Raw genomic sequence first — 26,502 nt, forward strand, 5'->3', positions numbered from 1 at the left:
AAATACTTAGATACTAAGGATTTAATTGTTTAATAATTCACGGGTTGCAAGATAACTACTGGGTTTTAGCAGTTACCGCTTACCAGTGTTTCGTTTTGTTCCTCAGAATCACATGCAGACTAAAAAGTTTAACTTTTCAAATGCAGAATTTTATAATAAAGGACTGATGGTTCTTACGAATAAAATATAAATTACATAATTGGTACGTGCTGTAAATATAAAATAGAGCATGACAAGGGAGAATAAAAATATTTTATTTTACCTTCATAGCCTGGTTCCCGAATAATGGAGCCAAAAGGTAACGAAAGATTCAAAAACTTTGTTATTCAATTACGTGCTGAAGACCGATCGTTTTAAAACAAGAATTGAATAAAGAACAAAGTAATAAGATCTTGAAAATTTAACGAAAAACTTTACAGAGCGCTAATAGAAACCATTGAGTTGGACTTTGAACTAAATATAGACATTGACTGCTACAATATAACGCTTTATGAATATCATATTACCTATCTAATGTATTCGAAGTTAATGTATTGTTTAATATTTTTAACTTCTAGATGCATACTTAGATGTTACAAAAAAATATTAACCTTACAACATATGCTAAAAAACAGTCTATGCCACGCGTATTCATAATAAATTTGAGAAAACCGAAATTATATTGAGACAGATGTTTGTGCTACTTCTTTGAAGGGAAAATTTCTGAACGAGTACACGAGTATCTTATAAACAGCGTGTTTCATATTTTTATGCCCAATATAGCCTCACACTCGGCTAGCGTAGTATAAGCGCTGGGTTCGAATGACCATAAAACATTAATTTTTACGGGTCAGAAAACACAGATGAATCGATAAAACAGACTCAGAAAAGATCGGTACTACATCCATATAATCAATACACGTTAAGCGGTTACTAGTAAAATAAACTCACCTTTAAGAAATCAACTACAGTAGTGTCAACGACCATAAGTGGCCTCTGTATGAGGTGTACGACTCCATTCTTCACGGGGATGTTAGCTCTGACAATCTCAGCTAAAACGACACCACGGGTGTGCTTCGTATCTCCTGCTACTGTGTTTGACTTTACGTAAGCTGTAAAAATTTATTCGAATTAAATCGATGTATATACCATCCAAAATAATGATTGCATATATATATATATATATAATTTAGACACAAAATGGAATTGTAAAGAGTCGATGTTCGAAAACAAACGTTAAATTCAGTTTTTAAAGTATTTAAATTGTTAGCCAACCTACATTACTTAAGATCAGATTAAAGCCATACCTAATGTCAAGTGAAATCATTTTCATAGCCAACATTATTATGATTAATTTAATAACACTGGTGTTACGAATAAATACCAATATAAATCGTAAATGAAATTTAATTAATATTATAATCAATCATATTTCTGCTTCTATCAAAGTTTCACGGTCAACCTGGCGATGGCCTGTCAAATATCACTTGAAAGCTTTGAAAAATAGCTAAATGAATTTCATTTATCGGTTTCGTCGAATAGAAAACCATACAAAGTGCTTCTGTCCCTGTCACTGAATTCAATCAGATGCGAAACGTATCTTGTTCTAGATAATAATCAAGGTTTATTATTGGCTTTATTCAGCCTCTATTTCTTTTTGTAATAAATAATTTATAATTAATAGAGTGTTTTTCCAACCTTATTAAGTATGTCGTTAATATGTATAAATAATTTTACAAAAAAACAGATTTCTGAACGTAAAATATAATGATATAATATATATATATATATTAAATATTCTTCTCAAAACATTATTATATTTTGAGAAGAATATGTAATATTTAACGTTTTCTATCAAAACATTATTAAATATATATATATTAATGTTTTGATAGAGAGTGAGAGAAGAATATAGTAATAATGTTTGAGATTTTGTCGGCCTCAAGTATCTGTGTGTAAGTATGATTATGTAAATTAAACAAGATGCTTTAGTATTTAAAATATACATAACATTTCTCCTTGCCTTTTTTAAATTCTGTTAGAAAAACATATTACACTGTACGCAACATAAAAAAAGCCAAAACTAAGTACTAATATGCGATAATATCACATTCACAAGCAGCGAAGATCTAATCATCTACAGTTCTCATTTCCCACAGAAAAATTACTTCAAACATATATTTCACATTTAAATTTTAAAATCCAAAGCGTTATTTTTTCTTCTCGAGTGATATTATTTATTCAAATCCTTAGCTTTGCATTTCCGCGCGCGATGAAAATTACAACAACTGAAATAACTCGGAATTTTTTTACTCTCCAAGTGTGCTTTCGCTCGTACGTCGGTCCTACGTAAATAATGTTGGGATATGTGTAAATTTCCATGAAAATAAAATTCATAGTTTTTTCAAAATATCAGAACAGTCAATTTATTGAGGAAAGCTGTATACATGCTACGACCGAGGTAAGGCGGGCGAAATAGCGGGGCGTTGTTAATGTAATAAAAAATAGTAATGTGTATAAGATAGAAGTTTAAATTTAGGTTTTTTATTCTACGAGTTACGCCACTTTGGTTAAAAAATTAAGGCAAGGAATATTATCAAATAATCGTATAATTATAATACATATTATCAAAGTAAAGTACAGACATTTTACCCATAGATAAAATGTTATGTATAACATTAGCCTGTATAAGCTATATTCTAAATATTATTAGCAAAATACAGTACATTTCTAAAGCATTATGATATGGCGTGAAGTGCTTACAATGTAAGCACTCTCGTGCGTGCTTATATTTGTATTTACATACAAATTAGGTGTCAGAGACGGTTATGTATTTTTTACATTCGAATACAACTTGAATATAAAGGTTCTAAGTTACATAATATTGTTTTCATTATTGTTTGTTATAAAATAACTACAATAATACCCAAAATTTAATATTGTAAGTTAGCAATGCAGATTATTTATCTTAAATATGTTTATAATTTATCTTAAGAACGAGGTGTTCATTTAGCTCATTCATAATAACATTTAAAAGTAACTTCTAATTACAAACAAATTTATTGTTCATTAGCTAATGAGTCCTTAACTTAAGAACTTTACAGCGCCACCGTAAACACTAAGTTCTTTGTATTACGAAACTGGCCTTGGGTTATTAATGTTTAAATAGGGGCGTTTCTTCGCCCCTTAGTTTCAAAGAAATTTACAGTAACATAATGCTTGCAATAAAACAGTAACTTTGGTGTATGTATTTTTTGAATTATTTGTTTGGTTGGTTTAATTGTCCGTATATTAAAACTTTTTAACATTATATAGGTATAATTTTGTTTTGTTTAACAACTGATTCGAATACCTATTACATATTATAAAAAATAGATCCGCCAGCGAAATTCTTTGTTTTCTGTTTTCTACCAATTAAAGATTTCTACTACAATACGTCCGTTTTACGCATTTTAATACGTCTGTTTGACGAAAAAAAAAATTGATTTCGAATCCCCCACTTATTTTTACTCTATTTAAAATTATTGAGAGTTGGATCGTTACGTTCCCTAAAATAAACTTGAGCGAAGCGATGGCTGATTCTTGCCTCATGCCTGTAAACAGGTTCTACTGTCAATGTCTGGTTGACTCATGCTTTTCTTTTTTTTTGTATTATTGGCCTAGTCCAAGGAACTGTTTCGGGGCTATATGGCAAGCGGTCAAAGTTATAAAGTCGCGTCTACTAATATGTGTGCAATGGTAAATGTGGATGATCACAGAACAGATTTTCCTACTTGGGTAACTTTGATGACGTTTTGGTTTATCATATTTTCCTTTTAATGTAAAAATATATAATTTGCAGAGTTCCTTGCCCGTTCTTCTCAGAACATGGCCTCCTGGTAGTATTGCTCTTTCACGAATTTTGTTTTTGACATTTTTAAACATGGACTAAGAGGCATCGAAATTGAATAAAGCTACTAAATTATTTATTTTATTGGTTAAATACAGGGGTCTAATATAATTTTGTCCCATTCGGTGTCGAGACCCATGGTCCGTGGGGACTTAGCGCTATAAGGCTTTTTAGGGAAATAGCAAAAAGGTTAGTCGAGATCACAGAAGACCGAAGAGCTGGCTGAAGGAGCTATTCAAAGGGGGAACGCTGCCAGTATCTTCGGAACCTTGCCTAAAGGGACTCCTTCTAATAATATATGTATTTTAGTTTTTATATTATATACTAGTTTTAAGTTCATTGTTCTAATATATATAAATTGTTCTTTTCCACATAAAGAAGTTATTAGTTTACTTAAAAAAATTGAAAAACGTATTTTGATTTGATTTGGTTATTAGAATTAACCAGTGGCGCTTCAATGTCCCTCTCTTGTTCTCGGATTTCCTGTGATCGTTTTCTTTTTCTTCAGCCGCGTCGGACACACGCCGACAATTTTTTTGGTCTAAGTCAAGTCGGTGTTCTTATTGTGCTTTCCTATACCGCATCAAATATAATAAAACATTGTTGCAAAACCGTGGTCGGAACCGTGTTTAGTTCGGGGATGAGTCGCACAATTAAGGCTATACCGTAAGACTCTCTTAAAAGTATGAAAAATACTTACTCAATTCCTCTTTTCCATTCATCGCAGTGCTGAAGGATATGATGACCTTGACATTGTCGCTAAACGCCATGCTTTCGAAATCCTTGCTATCTGGGGTCGCATGTGTGAATAGTACTTGCTGCGGTATCACGTGACCGTCGACCACTTTCGCGTCTATTAGGTCCGAACGAGTGGTAGGCTTTGAAACAAAAAGTAAGTTATAAGACGGAAATATTTGATTAATTCCTTGTATATTTTGATTAAATTAAATTAATTTTTTTTATTGTTTCTCAATTTTTTACATTAAATAAATGAGTATGAGACAACCCCCCGTAAGTAGTCAAGAGACACTTGTGTTGGGGTTGACTCGCTACTCTATACAAATTAAAATAAATAAAAAAAGAATAGCTATGAACTTATTATATGCATGCGTGTTAATGCAATACCATTGATGCAATATTTGTCTTTGTAAGAAAGCAGGTAGGTAATAATATCTATCCTTTGTGATAAAAACATTTTAATTTACATATTGGTATCTATGACACAAGATTTATCACTATACATTGCCAATGTATGCAATGTTTGATTAAGAATATACCTTGTGTCATTCTCTTCCTTAGGAAAGCTTTGATTAAAGGGAATTGTAAACATCTTCTTAGAGTCTAAACAACAAAGTTTTTCATGTAGTACTAAAATAACTTGTAGCTAAATAACAGTTGTATTATCATTTTACGTGTGTAATAAATACTTTATCAAAGCAAACTATATATAAATCAAAATGTGTAAGTACATTTCAGGGAATATTTTACGATAGTTTCCATCTTTATTTTGATGGAATATGCTCCGGGATCTCCCTCGGGGGTCTTCCTTGGATTGTTGATAAGACTGGTATATTAAAGGGAATTATTCTGGATAACCATCTAGCAATGACGGAGTATGAAATATAAGAATCATACGATAATAACATAAGCATAGATTTCCCCTTTCTTCTTAAACAAAAAATATTCTACGAGTTTCACAAGTTTTCACAATCTAGTTTAAAATGCTAAAATATTACCTTAAATCCTTCATCTACGGGGATAAAGAAAGTGTGTCGTCCGTCGGCGTTGAAAACGTCTTTCTTTTGCAGTTGATTAACTTTTTGCCGGAACGACCTAGGTTAAATGAACAATTTAACATAAATATTCATTAATACGCTTTTGTTCATACCCTGTTTTTGAAATAGAATAGAGTTTGGATACATTTATATTATGGCACATGTAAAGAGCATTGAAAAGAGTTTGATTATCAACTCAGCAGTCGTGCGTTTGAATCCACCTGAATGAGCACTGCTCTTACGGGGAAGGAAAGCATCGCGAGAAAACCTGCCTAATATCGATTATATGTATAATCCGTCAATGTGGTATGTAACCTCATTGGGCTAAACATTCCAAAATTAGGAATACTTTAGAAGACGGTGGAAGTTAGCGGTATTGTAGATCACAATAGTTTAATAACAGTATATAAGGTACAGAACAATTAGGAAGGAAATAAACATATTAAGAATCTATAACACAAATATTATATAATTTTGTCTTAAATTAAAAGTATTGAAAAACAGATTTACATTATTGTTTCCATCGGCGTTGGCTTAACAAAAGCGAGCCTGCTTAATCTCCCTAATCGGACCATAGCTCTTTAATATTTCCCAAATTAGATATTAATAACCTCGATTCCCAAAGTATTAATAGCCGTATTAAAGTGGAAGTAAAAATAATAACCGTTAATTCACTGAAAGATGCCAAACTTAATTTTACACGGAAAGCGATGCTTGATTTACTTATTTATTATTCCGCGTAAAATATTATTCAGTTGGAAATTTTAAATTGGTTTATTGTGAAGTTTTCGAGTAATTGAAATATACAAGAGCGTGTAATTATGCTAATGCTTTTACGCGTTGTGCCGCGTACAGATTGATGAATAATATTCCTGTAAAACAACCTCTTTCGTTGCTAATTCCATTGTTTGGTAGCCTGGGCAATGGGTTCTTGACATTTTTGCCGGCCTACTCGATTCTATGAATATAAAGACGTATTTAAAGAGACGATACGAAGGTAAGCCAAATTGATGGTCTTCTCCCTGATTAAGACTAGAGATGATATCAACCAATTAAATCAAACTCGACTTTGTTAATTATAAATATTTAACAAAGAACCGCACAATCACACATGTCAAAATATAATTAAAACCAATTAAGTTATTTACTCGTATGACATCATACGCAAAGAATACATATTCTCACCAGAAACATCAAGTTGAAAAATGAAATGATTGTAAAATGCAGATTTTGTACCTACCCTATACGTGTATTACACACTAAACACTTCAGTATGAATCGCTTCTATGGGTCGAGCGTTTTCTGTTGAATTTTCAAATGCGTAAAACTAACGTGACGTAGTCTGGTCAAACCCTTGTTTATTTAGTCATGACTGTTAAGTACATCCGTTTTTATTTTAATCGAAAAATAGATTTAATGAAGTTAGGACGTTCTGATAATATACACTACAATGATACATTCATGTTCATTTCACAAATCCGAACGCGGCAAATAAACTTCTAACTTGCTCGACTGCAGTCTAAATCTAATCATAGAAGTGAAAAGTTGGTACGTTAACCCACGCTCAAGTAAATATGAAGTTTGCGATGTAGTTAATTATTGTAAAGTTTCATAGAGTTATGTTAATAATAGAATGCTTTTTGTCTGCATATCGAATTCTTTAGGTTCGAATTCATATTCATACATATACCATTTAAGTACTAATTAATTATAAAAATACATGAACTATAGAATACTTGTTCGACTTGCGTTCATTAGAATAAAATGATTCTTCTGTTGCCTTGAACTAATGTCAAATAATAAAGAATACTTTCAATTTAAATATAGTTTCTCTATATCCCGTCATAAGCCGTGCTATTTTTAATGAAATTATTATTTTAATTCTTTTGTACTAAGATTAATTAAGAATTTGTACTTAAGATTTTGTACTAAGTAAAATGTTTTGTGAATGTTTAATATTCTCTTTATTATTTTATGAAAAAGAGGTATTTTTGTTACTAAAGAGGTATTATTATTATATATCCCCGTTACATTGTTAACATCTGTCAATTAATTTATATAAAATATGATTTATAACCTACATATCATATACCATTAAAAATGATTGCAATGTTTACCTTAGACGATGTTGACTTATATCAAAGACATCTGAGTGTTCCAGGAACTGGTATGCATTAGGATTGTAAACAGGTGAACCAATAGAGCTGGGTCCATGCGGTAAAAGCGGTCGCAGTACTTGATCAATGACATGAAGAACCTAAAAAACATAATATTAAGCTATTTATATTAATTTCGGTATCTGTAGCTACATTTGTTCAATGTGATATGTGAAGGTTTAAATGATAAGACCGAAATTCTATAACAAGTAATGTATCACAGATTACTTTTTATGCGGCGATACATATATTTCTTGCCAGTTCTTCTTACCCGCTCTACGCTCTTGACTTGCGAACTGGTTGTAAATGGAAATTAACGATTAATTTTATAATTTTTAATATTGTACATGTTTACCTATATGAATAAAGATATTTTTGAGTTTGAGTTTACTTTACCATTATTAAGCTATTTATTTACATTTCGCTTATCATATCACGAACAAGTCTTTTTTGTTTTAAACGTTATTGCGACACTAACAATGTGCGCTTATAAATCACTGCGATGTCGTACGCGCAAACAAAGTTATTCCGGCCGCTAAGGATACAAATAACTTCTGGAGCCACTGAGGCCAGAAGATGCTCTGTGGTCCAAAACAAAGGTAAGGTAGTAGTCACAGTAGGCTCGGAGGGAAACAATAGAATCGACTGAAGTCTGAAATTACTTCCTGGAACTGTATATTTGTACTCCAAACTCACTTTATATTACTTTATGACAAAGACATATTATAAATGCATTTGCTAATATTAGTATGTTCAAAATAAAAGTTTAATGGCACGACTAATAAGATTTTATTAGTTGCAAAGTATGTCAGAGTTGGAAAATTGCTAGTTGAAAGTTTATAGAGGTACGTGCGGTGCATATTAAGCGTAATGAGCCCGTGTGCAAATCAAAATCAAAGGTACAAAGCAACAATTTGTGCCTCTAGAAATGTAATTAAATAACTTTATTCGTTATCTCGGTACGAACAAGCACCTAATTAGATGTTTGAGTCTCGCTTTGATTGAGTTAAAATTCTTTGTTCTATTTATCTGTAATTTTAAGAGAACAGAGTGGTTTCCAATGTTTGTTTTGCAGTATACACATTAAATTTGTTTTATTAAACGGGTAGGCTTCTTCCATCTTTTTCCAGATTTCTCTATCCATGGCTTTCGTTTATTCGTTCTCTGCAGATGCTTTTATATTGGCGTTTTTCAAGTATGGTAGATAACAGTGTTACGTCAGTGATAACAATGTGTCTTGAGCCTTGCGCTCAAATAACATACACCAAAGCAATCAATATGAAAATAATCGGCAGCATACTTTTCCAAAAATTAACTGTGTGCATTTCCTTTTGTCTGATTTATTGTTCTCAGCAAGACGAGACGGTACTGAACTCCGGGTCTCTTCTTCTTCTTCTTCTTCGTTCTCACCTCCCGGTGGGAGCTCCCCAGTACTAGCTCCTTCGCGTGACCGTATTCAACTAAAAGCGATTCGAATCGTCAATGACCAGTCACTTTCCGTGCGCCTTGATGTGGAGTCTCTCTGTATCTTCTATCGCATTTACCATGGAGAATGTTCAGAGGACTTTTTGGTTTTTATACCTGAAGCTGAGTTAGACTAGACAATTCGACTTAGGGAGAAGTTTAAGAAATGAGCGTACCAATTATTGAAAGGCCGGCAACGCACTTGCGAGCCTTCTTTCACTGTGAGTGATGCGGTATCACTTAAAATTCGGTGAGTCTCCAGCCCAATTTATTAATAAAACAAAGTAAGATGCTATAAATTTCTATATTGTTTGTAAGTTTAGATTTAAGTTGGGAGTTTTATAACTTTACGCAAAATGTGTTATCAAGATGAAAAAGACAAAGACAAACTAAATCAAAATAATATTTTCTACAACCGCAATTGTATCACAAACGTTGTTATATAATAGTACTATATAATACATGCTTTAAAAATTAACGTTAACTGGACTATTTATAATGATTAAAATCGTCTGAATGATATATCTCCATTTAACAACGCGCGATATTCCCTATAAATAGTGCATTGGCTTGATTTATACACCCTACTTGAATGTATAAAATTAAAATTGAAAACCTACGATTGAAAAACCTGAATATTATTTTTCTATGAAATTGAAATAGCTAATTGGGTTTTGTAGCTTTTTCTTCGTAAATATTAAAATATTGTGATAAACCTAATTCCTTACTAGAACTAGATAAATAGTCTGCGACCTGTTTCAATGTTTCGTTTATTTCTACAAAATGCGCTTGCACAATACAATATTATTACTCTTAACAAACTAACAATCGCACAGCCGTTTATAAACTAGAAAGACTCAAAACTCTAGACTACAATAGGTGCTGGATACTGTTACAGATCGACCACTACATGCTACTTGCTGACCTGAGGCTCAGACATGAGCTACCGATATAAGAGAGACTTCTCAGAAATTTTAGACAAATATGGCCAAAAGTTAAGTTGTCGGGCGCTCATTTAGTCTCGTCAACAAGTTCAAAAATGTGAAAAAAAATTCATCTTATTTTGTTAATAACAATTGCAATGAAATCCTTCAAAAAACATTTTTCTAGAGGTGATTCCGAATCGAATGACCCATCGCTCATATTTTTAGGACCTTTATCTCTATTTTTCACGTTTTTCAACTTGTTGACTAGACTAATTAGCTGTTAAATCAATTTGATTTTAGAATAAATGAATAAACGTTTAAATTTTTTAGAAAAAACGCTTTTAAATCTGTGCAGTGGCAGTATGCAATAAAACTATCTTAATCCACAATACCTGTATTCTAGGTTGATCCTACGAGAGTCGGATTAACTTACTAAACTGTGTTTGCAGAATATTTATTTAGCAAGAGGGCAAATAGTTCTCTGTATAAAACAATTCACCTGACCTGAATAACTTTATCATATGATGTTATTACTTTATAATACAGAATATTAAATCTCATTCGTAGTTTAAATTTTTAGCCTTAATGTTGCTGTGATAATTTAGGTATTTCAGAGATAATAAATTGGTTCAAAGTACTAAAGAAAAATATAATGTAAAACTTTTTATACGATCTCTCTCTTATTTTGAATCCATAATTTGATTGTCAATTTGTCTTGAAAGATTACCGAAGTCATAAGTTAAAGTATGAATACACCGGGTCACAAATTTAAAGTTAATAAAGCAGTAAATATTGAAATAAATTGTTACAAATTTACAATTTTCATATATTTTTGTTATTGACGCAAAATCATCTCACAATATGAAAAAATTAAAGTTCAAATAAAAGTTATCTTACTTTTTTTACTATTATCGCAATTAAATCTTAGAAGCAAATTCAGTTTCTTGCGTTTACTTTTAAAAGTTACATTAACTGTCTTAAATTAAACTTTGTAACGATATGAAAAAAATCTTTAGCCTAACGAGACAGTTCCAATAACAAAACAGTTTTGAAGTGGTTAGGTATTTCAGTTTTATTGCAACTTATTTTAAATAATATTCCAAAAAAAATTTCAATTACAACTATTTTTACGTCACTGATTGACGTGAAAAGAATAAAACCAAATATGACATGTATATTACCTGTCTCTTGCCGTTTCTATTGGTGGCTTGATACGATCTCGACACGTCTACTTTAGCGTTATTGACGTAAATGTCATCATGGAGTCGGTCCCGTCGTCTCGTTACCCACAAGGGAGGATTGCCGTCGAGTTCCGACGATATTGAGTAGTCCAAATTTGACAGGGTTGTGGCTAGATTTGCTGGGAAAATATTAAATTTTGCATTTAACTTGATAAAAACTGCAGATAAGCTCAATTCTTTATAGAGAGGTAGTCATTTTATTGTTTAATCATCTTCTTAATTTAAAAATATATTAAAAGAGAACATTTTGTCGCAGAATAGAATTAATATAGGCAGTTTACGTTTTTTGCTACAGTCGAACGCAATCACATATTTTATTCTCTCGCTGAATGAATTAATTATGCAGATTCCGAAAGGTTTGGTTCAAATAAAGCTACTATTTTATCGTTCATTTTTCTATTCATATGTATTCTTCGGGATTGAAGAAATGATTTCAAATACAGAACACAAATTTTTTAACAATCTTTCATAAAAAATTATTATAAACTCTTCATAAATGTAGTGTAATGAATTACTTTCTTTATTACTTAAATATGTTTTGTCCCGTTCACGTACAAACAGTGGTACTCAAGAGCAATAAGGATAAAACATTATACCACTATTTGATCTAAATTCTACGATATTAAAGGCGTTATTACTTCCACCAAACGTATACCAGACATGGACAATAGCATTAAAATGTACTTACATATATGATATAGGACTAGAAAGTCATCCATTTCTCGGTTGTATTTCTGGAATGCGGCGTTAGTAGGCGCAAATAACGTCATTTGACGATACTGCAGGCTTGTGTTTGCAACCACATTGCTCTCTAATAACGCCAGGAACTGGAAAAGACGTTTTAGTATTAGGCGTTGTAAACATATATACAAGTATAACTAACCTTTTACTACCACATACATTTATGGGTGTATAACGCGCAATTCACTTAGAAATTTAATTCCGTACATCAATTGTTTAAATAAGTAAATTAAGTATGTATTTAGTTGGAATTTAGTCGTATGAATATTTGTGTCATTATTTATTAATACGTAAATTTGTAATAAATAATCATAAACGTGAACATAAACATATTACAATATTACAAATAAAACGTTTCACTGATTTTAGAAATACGGTAAGTAACTTAATCAATATTTTTGTACTTCTTCAACAATTATATCAGGAGATTTATATTTCTATAGTTACTAAGCCGCAGGTGTAAAATTGTATTATAAACTTTCAATGGCTTATAATAAACACATATGATTCACCACTTAGTCATTGAAAGGCCTGTGACCCACCCTATATGCTATTTTGTAAGTACACAGATTGCGCAAAAAATTATATTACAAAAAAAGTGCTCTAAATATTTTAAAATTTCTATTAGTAGACAAAAAGTTCTGTGATTAACCAAAAAAGCAAAAAATAATTATGTTGTTTGCTTTTTTTTTTTTTTATTATTGATAAAGTTTGCCAACGCTCGGCACACTGATACATTGGTAAAAACAAACACAAAATACAATTTTAAATGTGATGAGCAATTAGAGGCAAACATGACATTTATTTAGAGCACATACAAAAATCAATCGAAACAATTTTTAAACAAAACAAACATTACAAAAAAGAAACAATTACAAAAAACTAAACCAAAATCGATTTTAAAGTGTGACTTAGATTAGTTGTCTTAACAGCTACTCATGTAACGCGGGTGATAAGTTCTATTGATTGTAAGTATAACTTTCCTAGCATAGACTTTAAAATTAATCGTAGCCTGTCTATTAAAAACCTCATTAATTACACAAGTCTGCAAAAAAAAAAAAATAAGAGCTGTTTTGGTTTTTATGTGGAATTCTTACGTTTTTGGCTATGCTGAATTCGAAAATAACTTTCATTTTGTCCTAGAACGTCACGTTTTCTGACAATTCAGGTTCTATGTTAAACAAGTTATTATCGTAAAATAAAACCTAAAAAATTAAAAAATTAATTTATAATTGCGTAACAAAACTATTTTTTATTTAAAATACATTAATTAATAAGCACTAAATACATTTTTGTTCCCAGTGAGACTCCTTTTGGTACATTTTCGCTTGTGGGAAGCATCTGGAAGGTCTCTTTGAAGCGTCCAACAGTAGTCTGCCATCATTGAGACGCTCCATTTTCCCTGGTATCTTTTTTCCATCTCCTTAATATCTTGGTGAAATCGTTCGCCTTGCTCTTCACTCACGTCTCCTAAATTTTCTGGAAAGTAGTCGAGGTGGGAATGAAGAAAATGTACTTTTAAACTCCTTAAGCAACCTAAGGCTTGAAATGCTTTTAACATTCTTTTGACGATTTGTTTGTAGATTGGGTCTTTGTAATTGCCTAAAAAGTAAATTCCTGCTTTTAAGCCTTGATCCAAGCAACTCAGCAGCGTTTTTAGGAAGATTCAAGTCTCTTATCAAATCATTTAGCTCGCCCTGGGAAAACAATTTCGGACTGTTGTCATCTTCAAATTCAAAACTTGATTGGTCATCGGGCTTAGGTACAGCACCATCTTCGTCAGAACTTGGAATCTCTTCCAAGGTAGCAGGGACCTTGGGAACTGGTATTTCGGTCCCATGAGGAATGGGACGAGTAGCTGATTGCAGATTGGGGTAGAAAATTGACTGCTTCCATTTTGAATTATACCCTTTCACATTACGAACAAAAGTAACAATCATCACTATGGTTCTTTTGCTCGGCCCATACCATAGGAATCGCATATCGGAAAGCTTTTTTCTTTTTTAATTTCGAAGGTCTTCAACACATCGTTTGCAGACTTTATGAGGTGCCCAAGCTTTATCCTGATCTCCAAGTTTTAAGTCAAAATACGCAAAGTATACTTTTTTTACAAAGTCCGTAATATTCACCATTTGCTTTAATATCATATATTCGCCACAAATGTAACAGAAACTATCAGACGAATTCACACACTTCCGCTTTGACAACATTGCACTATATTGATCTAAGATCTATAAAACAATGACGATTTAACACGTAATTGTACCGCGCCATACTCGACACTGTCGGAGCGCGCACGTTCAGGTTACAATATGTTTATATTTGTTAATGTAGCTCAAACAGGTGTTCGTTATTTAGAAATTAATGATAGTTACGTCCAGAAAACATTTAAAAATTATACCCATAGATTATGACTACAAGTTAGCCCAAAACTCCCTTTTTTGTAATAGAATTGTGTGATTGTAAAAAAACCTTACGTTCTGGAATTTTTTGAGTATTTTTTTAGTTTTCAGAACACCTTAATACATAGAAATCAGTTGAAAATATCCAGACAGCATTTTTGTTGTAGACCTGTGTTATGGACGCCGAAGACCGCGCCGTGGATCCTCATTCCGGCTAACGTTTCGGGGATAATATAGAGGGAAATAATGTGCTGAAATAAATTTAAGACTCATTTATTATTACTGCGATACGACCGACTAAATAGTGGGCTAATTTTATATTTTGAGACATGTGTATGTGATGTGGATTTTACATTATTTCACTTGTTATGTTTTGTCTCTATTATTGAAATCAAATTTTACAAACGAAAGTTGCCTTGGGGTAATATTTAACTTTATTTCGTAATCCTACAGCTAACATAAATTATATATAATAACAAACAAATACACTGAAAATAAGTTTATTTCTAAAAATATTCATGACACATGAAACTAAAGTAGTAGAATAAATAGCTGTCATATATTAAATTAAATAGCATAGGCAATAGATATTTATATTATTGGAGTCATATTTGAGTTGTTTCTTTATTTTAGTTCTTAAGAATAATGGCTACTAAAATATTCTTACTCCACATATTCAAATAATCAGAAACGAATTCTGTTAAACAATAATGTGAATATAATGGTCTGTTTTATTTGGAAATCTTAATACAACTGAACTTGGCTTGGTATATCAATAATTTATTGTTGGAACTAACTAGACTTGATAGGCAAAGGTTTATAAAGTGGCTTAAGCGTACGATTCGTATCCCTGAGATTGTAATGTCGAATCCCGGCTACATATGCATGCATATTTATCAAATCAAATCAAATTATATATTTAAGTAACATTATGTATTATATTACATTTACTGCCAGTTCTCAAATCAAGGGCGATGTTAAGTGATACCGCCGCCCATGGACACGCTCAATGCCAGAGGGCTCGCGAGTGCTTTGCCGGCCTTTTAATAATTGGTACGCTCTTTTCTTGAAGGGCCCTAAGTCGAATTGGTTCGGAAATACTTCAGTCGGGATAAGCTTATATTTTTATCTCTATTAAGTTTAACATCGGTGTACAAGTATAAAATTTGGCCAAAACCAACTTTCGGCGGTCAAATAATGTCTTTTATTGACCTAAAAACGTACCCCAAATGATAGTCGTAAACTCAATAATACCAGGGGAGCATGACCTCTATAAATCCAGATTTTGGCAACGAAAATAGAACGCTGTAGAAACAAGGGAAGCTGGTTTGTACGGCGACGGCATGGCGCCGAACTCGTTTGACTAGACAGATTGGCTTAGAACAATCAGTTATTAACTTAACTAGAAACTTTTGTCCATTGATTTTTTTTATTGAGATTATCGGAACTTTTAATGGCCATGAAACATGGGACGCTAGTAATGATTACGAATCTATCAGTAGTAGAAATATTTAAGATTCCTAAATAATATAGGGTTATTATGTCTATAGAAATGATTGATATTATAATATATTACCATGCGTTACCAAGTAAATAGTATACATAATTGTTTTCAAACAATCACGTTAGACCATCTCATAGGACTAAGCAAAAAATAAAATTGGTTGGATACACGAACAAATTAAATACATACAGAAAATATTTTATCGAAGTTCTTGCGCTTTTGCAATGCGTAGTAAAACTGTTATTTAATATAAAGTGCAAACAAGAGTTGTTATATTTCATAAAAACTTTTCTATAATTTTTATCACGTACAATCAGGAAAATACAATATAATTCTTTGTTCATGAGTTACTCATATTACGATAGCTTTGTTCGCAAAGCCGTAAGGCACAAACAGAGAGCCTTCTAATTAGAAAACACGAGGCTTTGCTACCTGTGGCCGCCGATGGTAACCGCAGAGTTGTCCTCGCTTGTAATGAACAATGGTTAGCTTCTAATAAGGCACCGCAATAGATGCAAACTTCTCTAGGTAGTACGCATTGAATTTCTTTACAACATTTGTAATCGGTTTTCGGATACAATATACCGCCCACACGGAGATGTATAGATGAAAATACTTTGCGAATGCTTTGATTTCGGTCCATATCTAACTTTTTACAAGCGTTTGTTGCATGCTCAATAGAAAGCTAGCTCTAGAGGTATTCCTCGTATCAGGCATTCAGATTATTCAATAAAAGTTTCATTCAGATTAGTCATGTGGAGTAACTTCCCATTGGAAGCATCTACTTCTGGCTAGAACTACTGCCGGTCTTCTAGCTCTAGAATATGGTGACGTTTCAGTCGACTCATATACTGTTTAATGGTGAGTTGGTGAGCAAGTTCGTTCGGATGACAGCTTCACCGCTCTTTGTATTTAGCTGCCAGTCTCCGGATTTCCTCTTTGATAGTTCTCATTTGTAGGTGTTCGTGAACTTAACTATAATATTTTATTATTTAAATTTATATAAACTATTTATATAAATTTAAATATGTAATGTAAAAGCTTCTGGAAAGATGTTCCACAACTGAGCGGCATTATCTGCCGCGCATCACCACTATATGAAACCAGCTTCTCACTGAAGTATTTCCGAACCAATTTCACTGAGGGACTTTAGAGAACTTTTCTTTACTTAGCGTACCAATTCTTAAAAGCTATGTCTTTTGCGGTGTTATCATTTAACATTAGGTGAGCCCGTAAGGCCCGTTATATGCAGAGTTAAAGTAAAACGTATAAAGTTACAATTGTTAATGCAAATTAATAAATAAATTATTCACCAATCATACCATATTTGTTCCATTGGGTGAGTTTCTCGTCGTCTTTGTCTTCTACCTCTGCCTTGTCTAATTTATCTAATGTGAAAGATTAGACGCGACATTTCGGAGGAAGTGATAATCAAATGCAAATTGCAGATGCGTCAATCGAGTCGACTTGTTTTCCCAATCTTGGCGCTCTATTTTATCAGTAAAGAACCAAGCACTTTTTAGTATCGATGTTGCGTAATCTAAATAAAATTGTTCATTGTACGGGACAATGGAGAATATTGTTACGTCAACAAATACTCAAATATGTTTATATTTCTAAAGATAAGATTAGTAAGATTTTTTTAATTTTAGTAACTTGATTTTTGTTAAATTATTCATATGGTATAACATTTATGCATATCTTGACGTCCTACCCATTGTAGGTATTTAATTTTTTCTCCTCAACAGGGTTGCCTGGATGAAATCGCTTGTTAGCGAAAAGATATGTTTAAGTTAAGTTATACTACGTATCAGTAATTTAAAGTTGAAGGAATAGTATCTAGCTCGGCAACATGCAATAATTTTAAGAACGGGCTTGCCTATATTTATTCTTTGGATTATGATAGACTTAAAAAACTTCCTATGAATTTGACGTCTTGGTTATTTCAAATTTATCTTGACTTTCAAATTTCTATAATTTGAGTCAACTGTCAACAAAAATAATAAAGAAATACAAGATGACACGTAATAAATCTTCAACTCTCATTCAACAATCGAGCGAAGTCAGATGAAGGTATGTGAATATATAATTATTATGCGAGGCAGACTTTTCTATTACATGTGCGTATAACATTAGGGTAACGTTTACTTCGCCATATGTGTCAAAAATTAAGTTTATATACGGCGGTCAACTAACTGCAACTACCCCAATACAGTAGCGATAAAATCAGTTCGCACCCCTATGTTGTACTTTTCAATTCGCTTTTGTTGACAGTTTTGTATTCAAACGTTAAAATTGTATTGTAATACCCTAATCTTGATAACAATGCTTTCACAAATCGTTTTCAAAGGCGAAGTGTTAATCTGATTTAGACTCAGCGGGTGATAAATTCAGTATTATTAAAAACCTTAGCTGGGTGTCTGTGAAATAAATATAGTACAATACTATATATTTACGTATGTAGCTTTTTTGTTACTTTAAGTATATAAACCTAAATACAGTATAAGAAAGTGAACACCGAAATAAAACAGCGCAGCCAAATTATTGCGTCCATTTCATTTATATGTTTTCTTAATAGTTAATTAAAATCCATGACTGTGTTAGGCTACTGAAAGCTAATATTCGGTTTAAGAAGAATTTCCTCGGCATGTTTTCCTTCATCGTAGAAGCAATGTTTATGAAAATCTATTTGTAAACCGGTAACAAACGCAGACCTGCATGGACCTTAATCTAAAGTCTGACACAGCTCCAAAAGTTAATGAAAGAAAAATCCGTCAAAGCAAACTGAGAATAGTTTTTAATACTTTCCTTTAATGCACATCAGTTTTAATAGTAATTCACGCAATGTGTTTCCCAAAACTCTTTATGACCGCCTATAAGTTTAAATTAATTCATCGCTGCAGAATATGTCAACTTTAAAACCCAAACTTTTGATTAAGTTATTTAACATTTATTTGATTCAAGTTTATACGTGAATAATATTTTATGACCGCTTGTTTTACGAAATACATTTTCGTTCATTTGTAACTATCCTCCTTATTTAAAAGTAATCAGAATGCATTCTTTTAATTAAATTCTTTCGATTTGTGTTTACGCTGTGATGAAAAGGGACAGATTAGTACTTTAGTATAAGTGTTACCTGCCTCAGTTTCTAATAGTCAGGACAAACAAAACAGTTCGTGGGGTTTCTACACGATGAATTTATACTGAATTCAATTTAATAAACCTAGATGGCATGCTTGTAAAAAGACGCTGCGCCATAATTAATCAATGGAAAAAAGATTAACCTGCATCGAACATATTTCAGTTATAGATTTTCTTAATTTATAGCTGTTTATAAAATACATATTTAATACTGAAAAGATGCCACGTTATTATTCCCGGAGGAGGCTATTTGATTTTAAATGAGTAATTAGCATAAACTCAGCCTAAAATCACGGCGTCCATCAACATGATTAGCTTTAAGTAACGAAAGGCCGGATGAAATATTTATGAGGCTCACCTGTATAAAAATTAACATATTTTATATTATTTACAAAAACGATGAAAAATTCGGCGGTAAATTTAATAAAAAAAACTATCGACTAGGTCCACTTGTTCAAGTTTTTAATAGAATTCATAAAATGTTTAGCCCACAAAATAAAGATTGTCTTCATAGGAATACTCAACAATAAAAAAGGTGATAAATCAAATTACGACTTCATTTTTTACAGTACATAGCTACTACTATTGCAAATAACATTGTCAGTCTTAGTGTTCTACTGTGTTTATTCACTATGATCGTGGGTACTTGCACTATTTTTTTCTATAGGCGTCATATATTCTAAATGTAGATAGATACTCACTTTATGTCTCATATTATATAATATATATGTATTGTATAAATTAATATATGTAGTTTATTTTATCTTTATTTACATTATTAATGTAATGTAAGAATAAAAAAACGTTCGCCGTGGCATCTACAATACATATACCCACATTAAATAATTTTGTGGATCACGTTCAATGTCCGCCAGTAAATTGGCTTCTGTTTCACCATGGATGGGACACGTCTAAACGTTATTTATTGTCAAGTATTTTTCTGTACAAACGTCAGCAGTAAACAATGTACGTCTGTAATTTTTATTTGTATTGTTCTCCATGAATATCCTTAATCCTTTTATTCTCACCCAGAATTCCTTTAAGTTATAATAATATATAAAAGTCATGCGTTCGAAGGTGAACGGTAAACATAGTGAGACATGGTACTTCTAATCGAAATCGAATTCGAAAATCTTCATAAGTAAATTGGTGTATATACTTGTTTAAGTATATATACCAAGATATCATTAGCGTACTACTAAAACTAATTATTTATTATGTTTTTAATACATTTAATAACCTTATCACGACTCAAAAGTGCCAAAGCAAATTACTTTTCGCCTTTCAAAGATATTCTTTAGAAACAAATTCATTTTAAAATTCCTAGTAACGCGGTCGGAATTCTTTCAAAGCACATCAAGGTGAAATTAAACCTGACTTGGTACTAAGATCAAAGATCATCTGTCTGTATTATATAAATGCGTTTTATGTGGATTCTTCAGTAAAATAATCACGGGGAGACTTTTTCAGTTTGCGGGTAGATACAATTACCGTCTGAACGTTGCCATTTGGTTAAACTTATGATAAATATTTTAAATTACAATATCGTTAACTAGTATTGTTATTTGCTTTTATTTTAGCAAATGAGTTTGGCTTTTTCTTCCAGGTGACTGCGGAATTGGACATCTTTCAAAATGCCAACCCCAAGCATGCTGAGGCTGTGTGACGTACGAAGGAGAGCTTCAAATTAAGGAGACACGACAAAAGGAGTCTTTGCAGGATTAAACTCAACAAGATTGCTACTACCCCACACAAAAGTAAGTTGATGTAGCATTTAGATGATAACATGGTTAAGCGTGCAAGTAAGTTTGAACCACAGTTACTAGTTTTAATATTTACTATGCAGTATAGGAAATATTATAACTAGTAACTGTGGCTACTAAACTAGTAGCAGGAATAAAATTTTTTTTATTAACAATCCCCGAATGATTGTAAGTAAGAGGTGTAAAAGGTGTTAAATAAAGTAATTTGATTATCAATGATTGTAGTTCGATCATTGATAATCAAGTATCAAGTGTCAAGCAAAACAAAAAGAAGTAAATATACCTAAACAAACAATATATACGACTTTATAGTTTAAATCCATCTGAGCCATCTAGACAATGAGAGCCCATATTTTTAAAGCACAAAACCTCGGAAATCACTAATTATTCCCACCGTGGTCGTTGTCTGGAAAATGACTTTTATTTATTCCATTGACCTTACACCGCCACAGATAAACAACACCAATTTTTATTTTTATTGCGTTGCGATTTCATTTGCGTACTTAATCAAAGAGAGCATCAATTGTCAAAAGTATAATATTCATACCCTTAACATACATCGCGTCCTCATATATGCATATATGCTTCTGTTAATGATTGTCTGTAATTGACACGGAATTAAAGCGGTGGTTTCACTTAATAACAGATTTTTTTATAGAAAATGGGGCAAACGGGCAGGAGGCACATTCTCAATGTCAAAGGGATCGCAAATGCGTTGCCAGGTTTTTAAGAATTGGTAAACTCTTTTCTTGAAGGGCCCTAAGTTGAATTTATTTGGAAATATTTCAGTGGGCAGCTGGTTCCATATAGTGGTGTTAGGTTTGCCCCCTGATTAAAAAAGAAGTTGCTGAGGTCTATTACAATGGAATAATCCTAGATACGGATGAAACTCAGTTTATGTTGCGTAAAATCTATAAGTTATATATAAGTATAAGTTCTTGAACATAGTAAACCTTTTTGTTGTGTGTGTATCACAAACAATCGAATAAAATTATATTTATTTCTCTATTTTCTTTATTTTATTGAATTATCTTTTTTCATCTTTTGAATTTCTGACCCTTGAAATTGCCCTAAGAAAGACATTATGTCCCGACTTTTGTGTTTACTATCAGATTTCGAGTAAAACTAGTTTTCAATGCTAATCCAAGTTAAGAATACATATTCACCCCTCATGGATTAACTTTGATACAAGCTGACGTTTGCACAAAGACTGGCAAACACTGTATAATCTCGAAGATAATCTTATTAATGTATTAAAATATGGTGTTCGTGAGTATTGTTACTTTATCGTTAGTAAGAATATTTTTATCATATATTTTTTTATATATAGCCATAAATATTCACAAAGAACTATAGAAAATAAGATAGACTGAAATGGCTTATATCGGAATAACGCTAAGCTTAGATATTATGATACAGATAATAGGACTACAACATTGCGACAGATAGAAACTTCTATTTTAACGGTCGATCTTTTCGGTGATCGGTCGATCGGTGCCGCGCACCACCATAACAAGCTGCCTAGTAAAGTATTCCCGAAATAATTTAACTTTGGTTGCGAGTCAGTGCGTAGGTTTAAGTGCACTTAACATCATCTAACTCTAACTCATCCATTCACCTCCTGTTCTATAAAAATATATATGCGTGAAAAAACCCTATTTAATATAATATATACGAATTGAACTAAGGAATCAATAGACTCCAGCGGTTGTCGTTTGTTAACTATGGAAAATGTGTGCATTTAAAAATTATAAAAGGAATATTAATTACTTCAACAATAACATTCAGGCATTATTATCATGATTCTAAGTATATTCATACGATGTGTTCAGTTCAATACACAATAATATTGTTAGACTTAGTATGCGATACCAGAGAAGCTTAATTAACAGTTCAAACAGATAGATTACGAACCGATGCATCGCTGAGTGAGTACGCACTGAATACTCTACAGATATACTTAATCTGATAAATATACTTAATCAAGGCGTTGAACAATATTGGGTTCAGATGAGATCCATAACCTAGAAAGAATAAATCCTTATTCATAAGGATTTCATAATTGAAGTCTTTATCTAAAGTTTCGTCTCTCACTATAAAATTTTATTTACGATGTAATGAAGCGAGATAGATGAGTAGAATCGAAGTAGCTATCGAAGCACATTATTTAAGCAGATATAGCATACCTAGTCTGGCACGACAAATATTGATACTATTTATTATTATTTTGGGTATATACAGGCAACATGTAATATATGTATATAAATGGTAATATATAATACATTTTTTTATATATTTACTCTACTCCCCTGCAGTCGCGTCCTGTCGACTTTTTCTATCTCACAAATTTTTCCAAACTACTTTTTTTACATATCATACACTTCTTTACTTCCAATACACTGTTTCACAAATAGCGTGTTACGCCTCGGGAAAAACGTCCCAGCTACATCGGTAATATTTTTATAAATATTATATTATATATTATTATTATATTATAATTCTAAGGTTTTTAGTTTTTGAATCATTGTATAAATAGGTACTTTTAACTAACTGTCATAAAATAGATTTAGTATATATTATAAGCTACTATTTAAAATGCTGAGCCAATGCACTTAGCTATTAAAAAGATTATTCAGAATAAATGATTAAGTACCAATTGGCCTATTTAAATAGGCGTTCGAACAATTCCGTTAAAAATGAAAGAATGTTACAAAATTCAGCGAAAACAGATCCATATTTGTGTTAGGACTAACAGAAAGCTTTACATATAATTTTGATGAAATTATACGCGCGCGGCCTGGCACGAAATAACATACCAAAGATGTGAAGTAATTCAACACAACATAATGTTAGCTTTCAGTTACATGAAGGTTGAATAATAAAATAATATTTGATACGATAAAGGCCTTGGCGATATTATATAGAATCGTATACTGTATGAGATTTTTATAAAATCGAAATGTGTATTTCTAGCTTATATTAATATTTTTCGTATTTTGTTATGGAACTAGCGACCAGCCCCGGCTTCGCACGGGCATCGGTAAACCCTGGCTACAAAATAATAAGCGATATCATCGCTTATTTTTTTATGCATTATAAAGCTATCCAATTTTTATCTAAGCTGTCATATATCACTAACGCAAGTCATCGGCTTTCGTAGGAAACGTTTTCGTTCGTCCGTTAAATTTATCTTCTTGAAAAATCGTCTTGTTTTAGTATAGATAGGTTTCAAAAAGTCGTAAAGTAAGATAACAAATTTCATTAAAATAATATATATATCTATATATAGATACTAGTTTAAAATATATATACACGATAAAAAGTTACAATACATTCATAGCAATTTTCTATTATGGAAAGGATGGACTGGACATCAAACATATGAAATATGTGCCCGTCTTAATGTATATATAAAATAAATATACTGGAATAGACATACTGGAGCTTTTCGCGTTTTGTTAATAAATCGTTTTTATTTTATACATAATAACGTCAGTATTTTTTCCTTTTATTTATTTGTTCTTTAATGTTAGTTTTACTAAAACCTACCCAGAAGATAATTATCGAATTAGTTAGGTATAGTTTGTTTATATGAGAATATGCATAATTATTTACGAGATCTTGTTTTGTTTTCAATATGTATTAATAAAAAAGAAATTAGTTCAAGAGCAGCTAATATGAACTTCCTATCAGGTCATGGTTACATCTCCCCTCTTACAGTTGTCTGACATGTTATTAATGTAAGTTGTACTCAGTAGCAATTCATTAACCAGTAATACTATAAACATTTTATATGTAAATCTATATATTCCGCTCAAATATAGCATCTTAATTATAATAACAATATTTCCTAAGTTCTGCTGTCAGAACTGTCTTGAATTTGCTTCACACGAGTAAACTTGACTCACATTTTAAAAATAAAATAAGGTATGAAAGTACCTCAGCAGTGGATCTTCTTTTAATGGATAACTTTACACCCGTCCATCAAAAGTTTCACGATCAATGTCATAGCTTAATTTTTCGACTTACTTCCGCAGTTTCGTATTTCCAAGAGTGACGGCGCCAGGATGTCGCGACTGAGAGAGCCATCCTGTCGCCAAATATTCAGACTGTTTACATGGGGTCTACGAACTCGGATAACACAGATTAAAGGAGAAAAACTCCTTTTATTAAAAGGGAAAAACCAGTTCGGTTCGATATTTTGTTTTGAATTTTAGTTTTTGGTATTTTTTATTTATTTTACTCAGCGTTTGTAACTAAGAAATAACAATCTTTTAATAAAAAATATTCATATTATTATTCATTAATATTTAATAATTAATTTAATTTTTTTAATAATTAATTATTAAATAAGTAACCAACTATTGTATCTTTGAATAATTGATATTAACTGTAAAACTATGAAGCGTGATTAATAAAATTTAAAGATGTACTAAAAATACACAAATAATGGATAATACATTTATTTCCTATAACAACATTCCTTATTTATTCAAACCTCATATGAAGTATAACGGTTAATTTAACTTAAGTAATATTGTTTTTATCTGCGTCCGTAATTCGTTTTACGGAGCTCAGGAGCCACGCGTAGGACTTCAAAGGTTTTATTAAAGGGCAGGTACTTGTCATAGCTTTATTCATAACGCTTATTTCAAAGGGCACTTTATTATCTCTTAAAACCCTTGTGACATTATGACATGAATTACGCATCTACGATTATCTTTTTCTAGGACCATAGACATAATTAAATTACACGATTCACTTTGTCGTCAGAAGAAGCTTTGTTTCATTGAAATCAAAAGACTGCACACAGGCACATATCCTTGTACGTACAATTTATAAAAATACTATCCGTAATACTACCCACGCGATTTTCGTTAAGTATGCCTCGTACGTCAAACACGTATGTCCCCAATCTCGGTAAAGCAGGGTGGGTTATGTCTATGGTAATAAACTCTTTTCAATAAAGCAAATAAAAAAAACTATGTCTAGATTTTGCTAAATTAAAACACCTGTTACTTCTTATATATACATACATAAAAGACCTAAGTAAAGTCGACTAACATATATCAGTTTATATAATGGGAAAATATTTATTTTTACTAAACTATTTATTCGCCTTTTGCGGTATTATTGTATTTCTGATATAATAAAAAGAAACAGATCAATAGAGCTAAAACAATCTAAAAATCATTATCAATTAAAATTAGAAATGCAAATAAGTATTCAAAAAGTTAATACACTGATCAGTGTTTTACATTACAATAATTACTCAAATTCATTTATCCAGCATTTATTAAGTGAATTTGAAATTTTAATGAATTTCATTCATGTTCGTTGAATTTGCCTAACCTTATTAACTTAGTAAAATTAAGTTTATGAAACAAAGTTTTGGGTTATACATAGAATAATATCATAGGAAAATGTTGTAAGACTTAAATTTATCCATTTAACAATAGAGTTTTATACATATCTAAAGCCTTGCTTACACCAAAACTTGTTTAAATATTTTTTCATG

At 31.6% G+C, this 26,502-nt stretch overlaps 1 protein-coding gene across 8 annotated transcripts in view; it reads right to left on the reverse strand.

Annotated features, from left to right (window-relative positions):
- Positions 1-26,502, reverse strand: part of LOC110996503 (fasciclin-1) — a 51,485-nt gene that overhangs the window by 8,247 nt on the left and 16,736 nt on the right. For 4 of the 8 annotated variants that reach the window (XM_022264216.2, XM_022264215.2, XM_045633980.1 and 1 more), the window contains exons 2-7: positions 12,119-12,257; positions 11,371-11,549; positions 7,761-7,900; positions 5,605-5,701; positions 4,569-4,746; positions 931-1,091 (exon numbers count right to left, since the gene is read on the reverse strand). In XM_022264216.2, the coding sequence (XP_022119908.2) occupies positions 931-1,091; positions 4,569-4,746; positions 5,605-5,701; positions 7,761-7,900; positions 11,371-11,549; positions 12,119-12,257 (894 nt within the window). Of the gene's footprint in view, positions 1-83; positions 120-262; positions 272-930; positions 1,092-4,568; positions 4,747-5,604; positions 5,702-7,760; positions 7,901-11,370; positions 11,550-12,118; positions 12,258-26,502 lie in introns of all 8 variants that reach the window. The other 4 variants (XM_022264214.2, XM_022264212.2, XM_022264213.2 and 1 more) reach the window with 3 other exon arrangements.

Source organism: Pieris rapae, chromosome 2, assembly GCF_905147795.1.
Source record: "Pieris rapae chromosome 2, ilPieRapa1.1, whole genome shotgun sequence".
Taxonomy (NCBI): domain Eukaryota; kingdom Metazoa; phylum Arthropoda; class Insecta; order Lepidoptera; family Pieridae; genus Pieris; species Pieris rapae.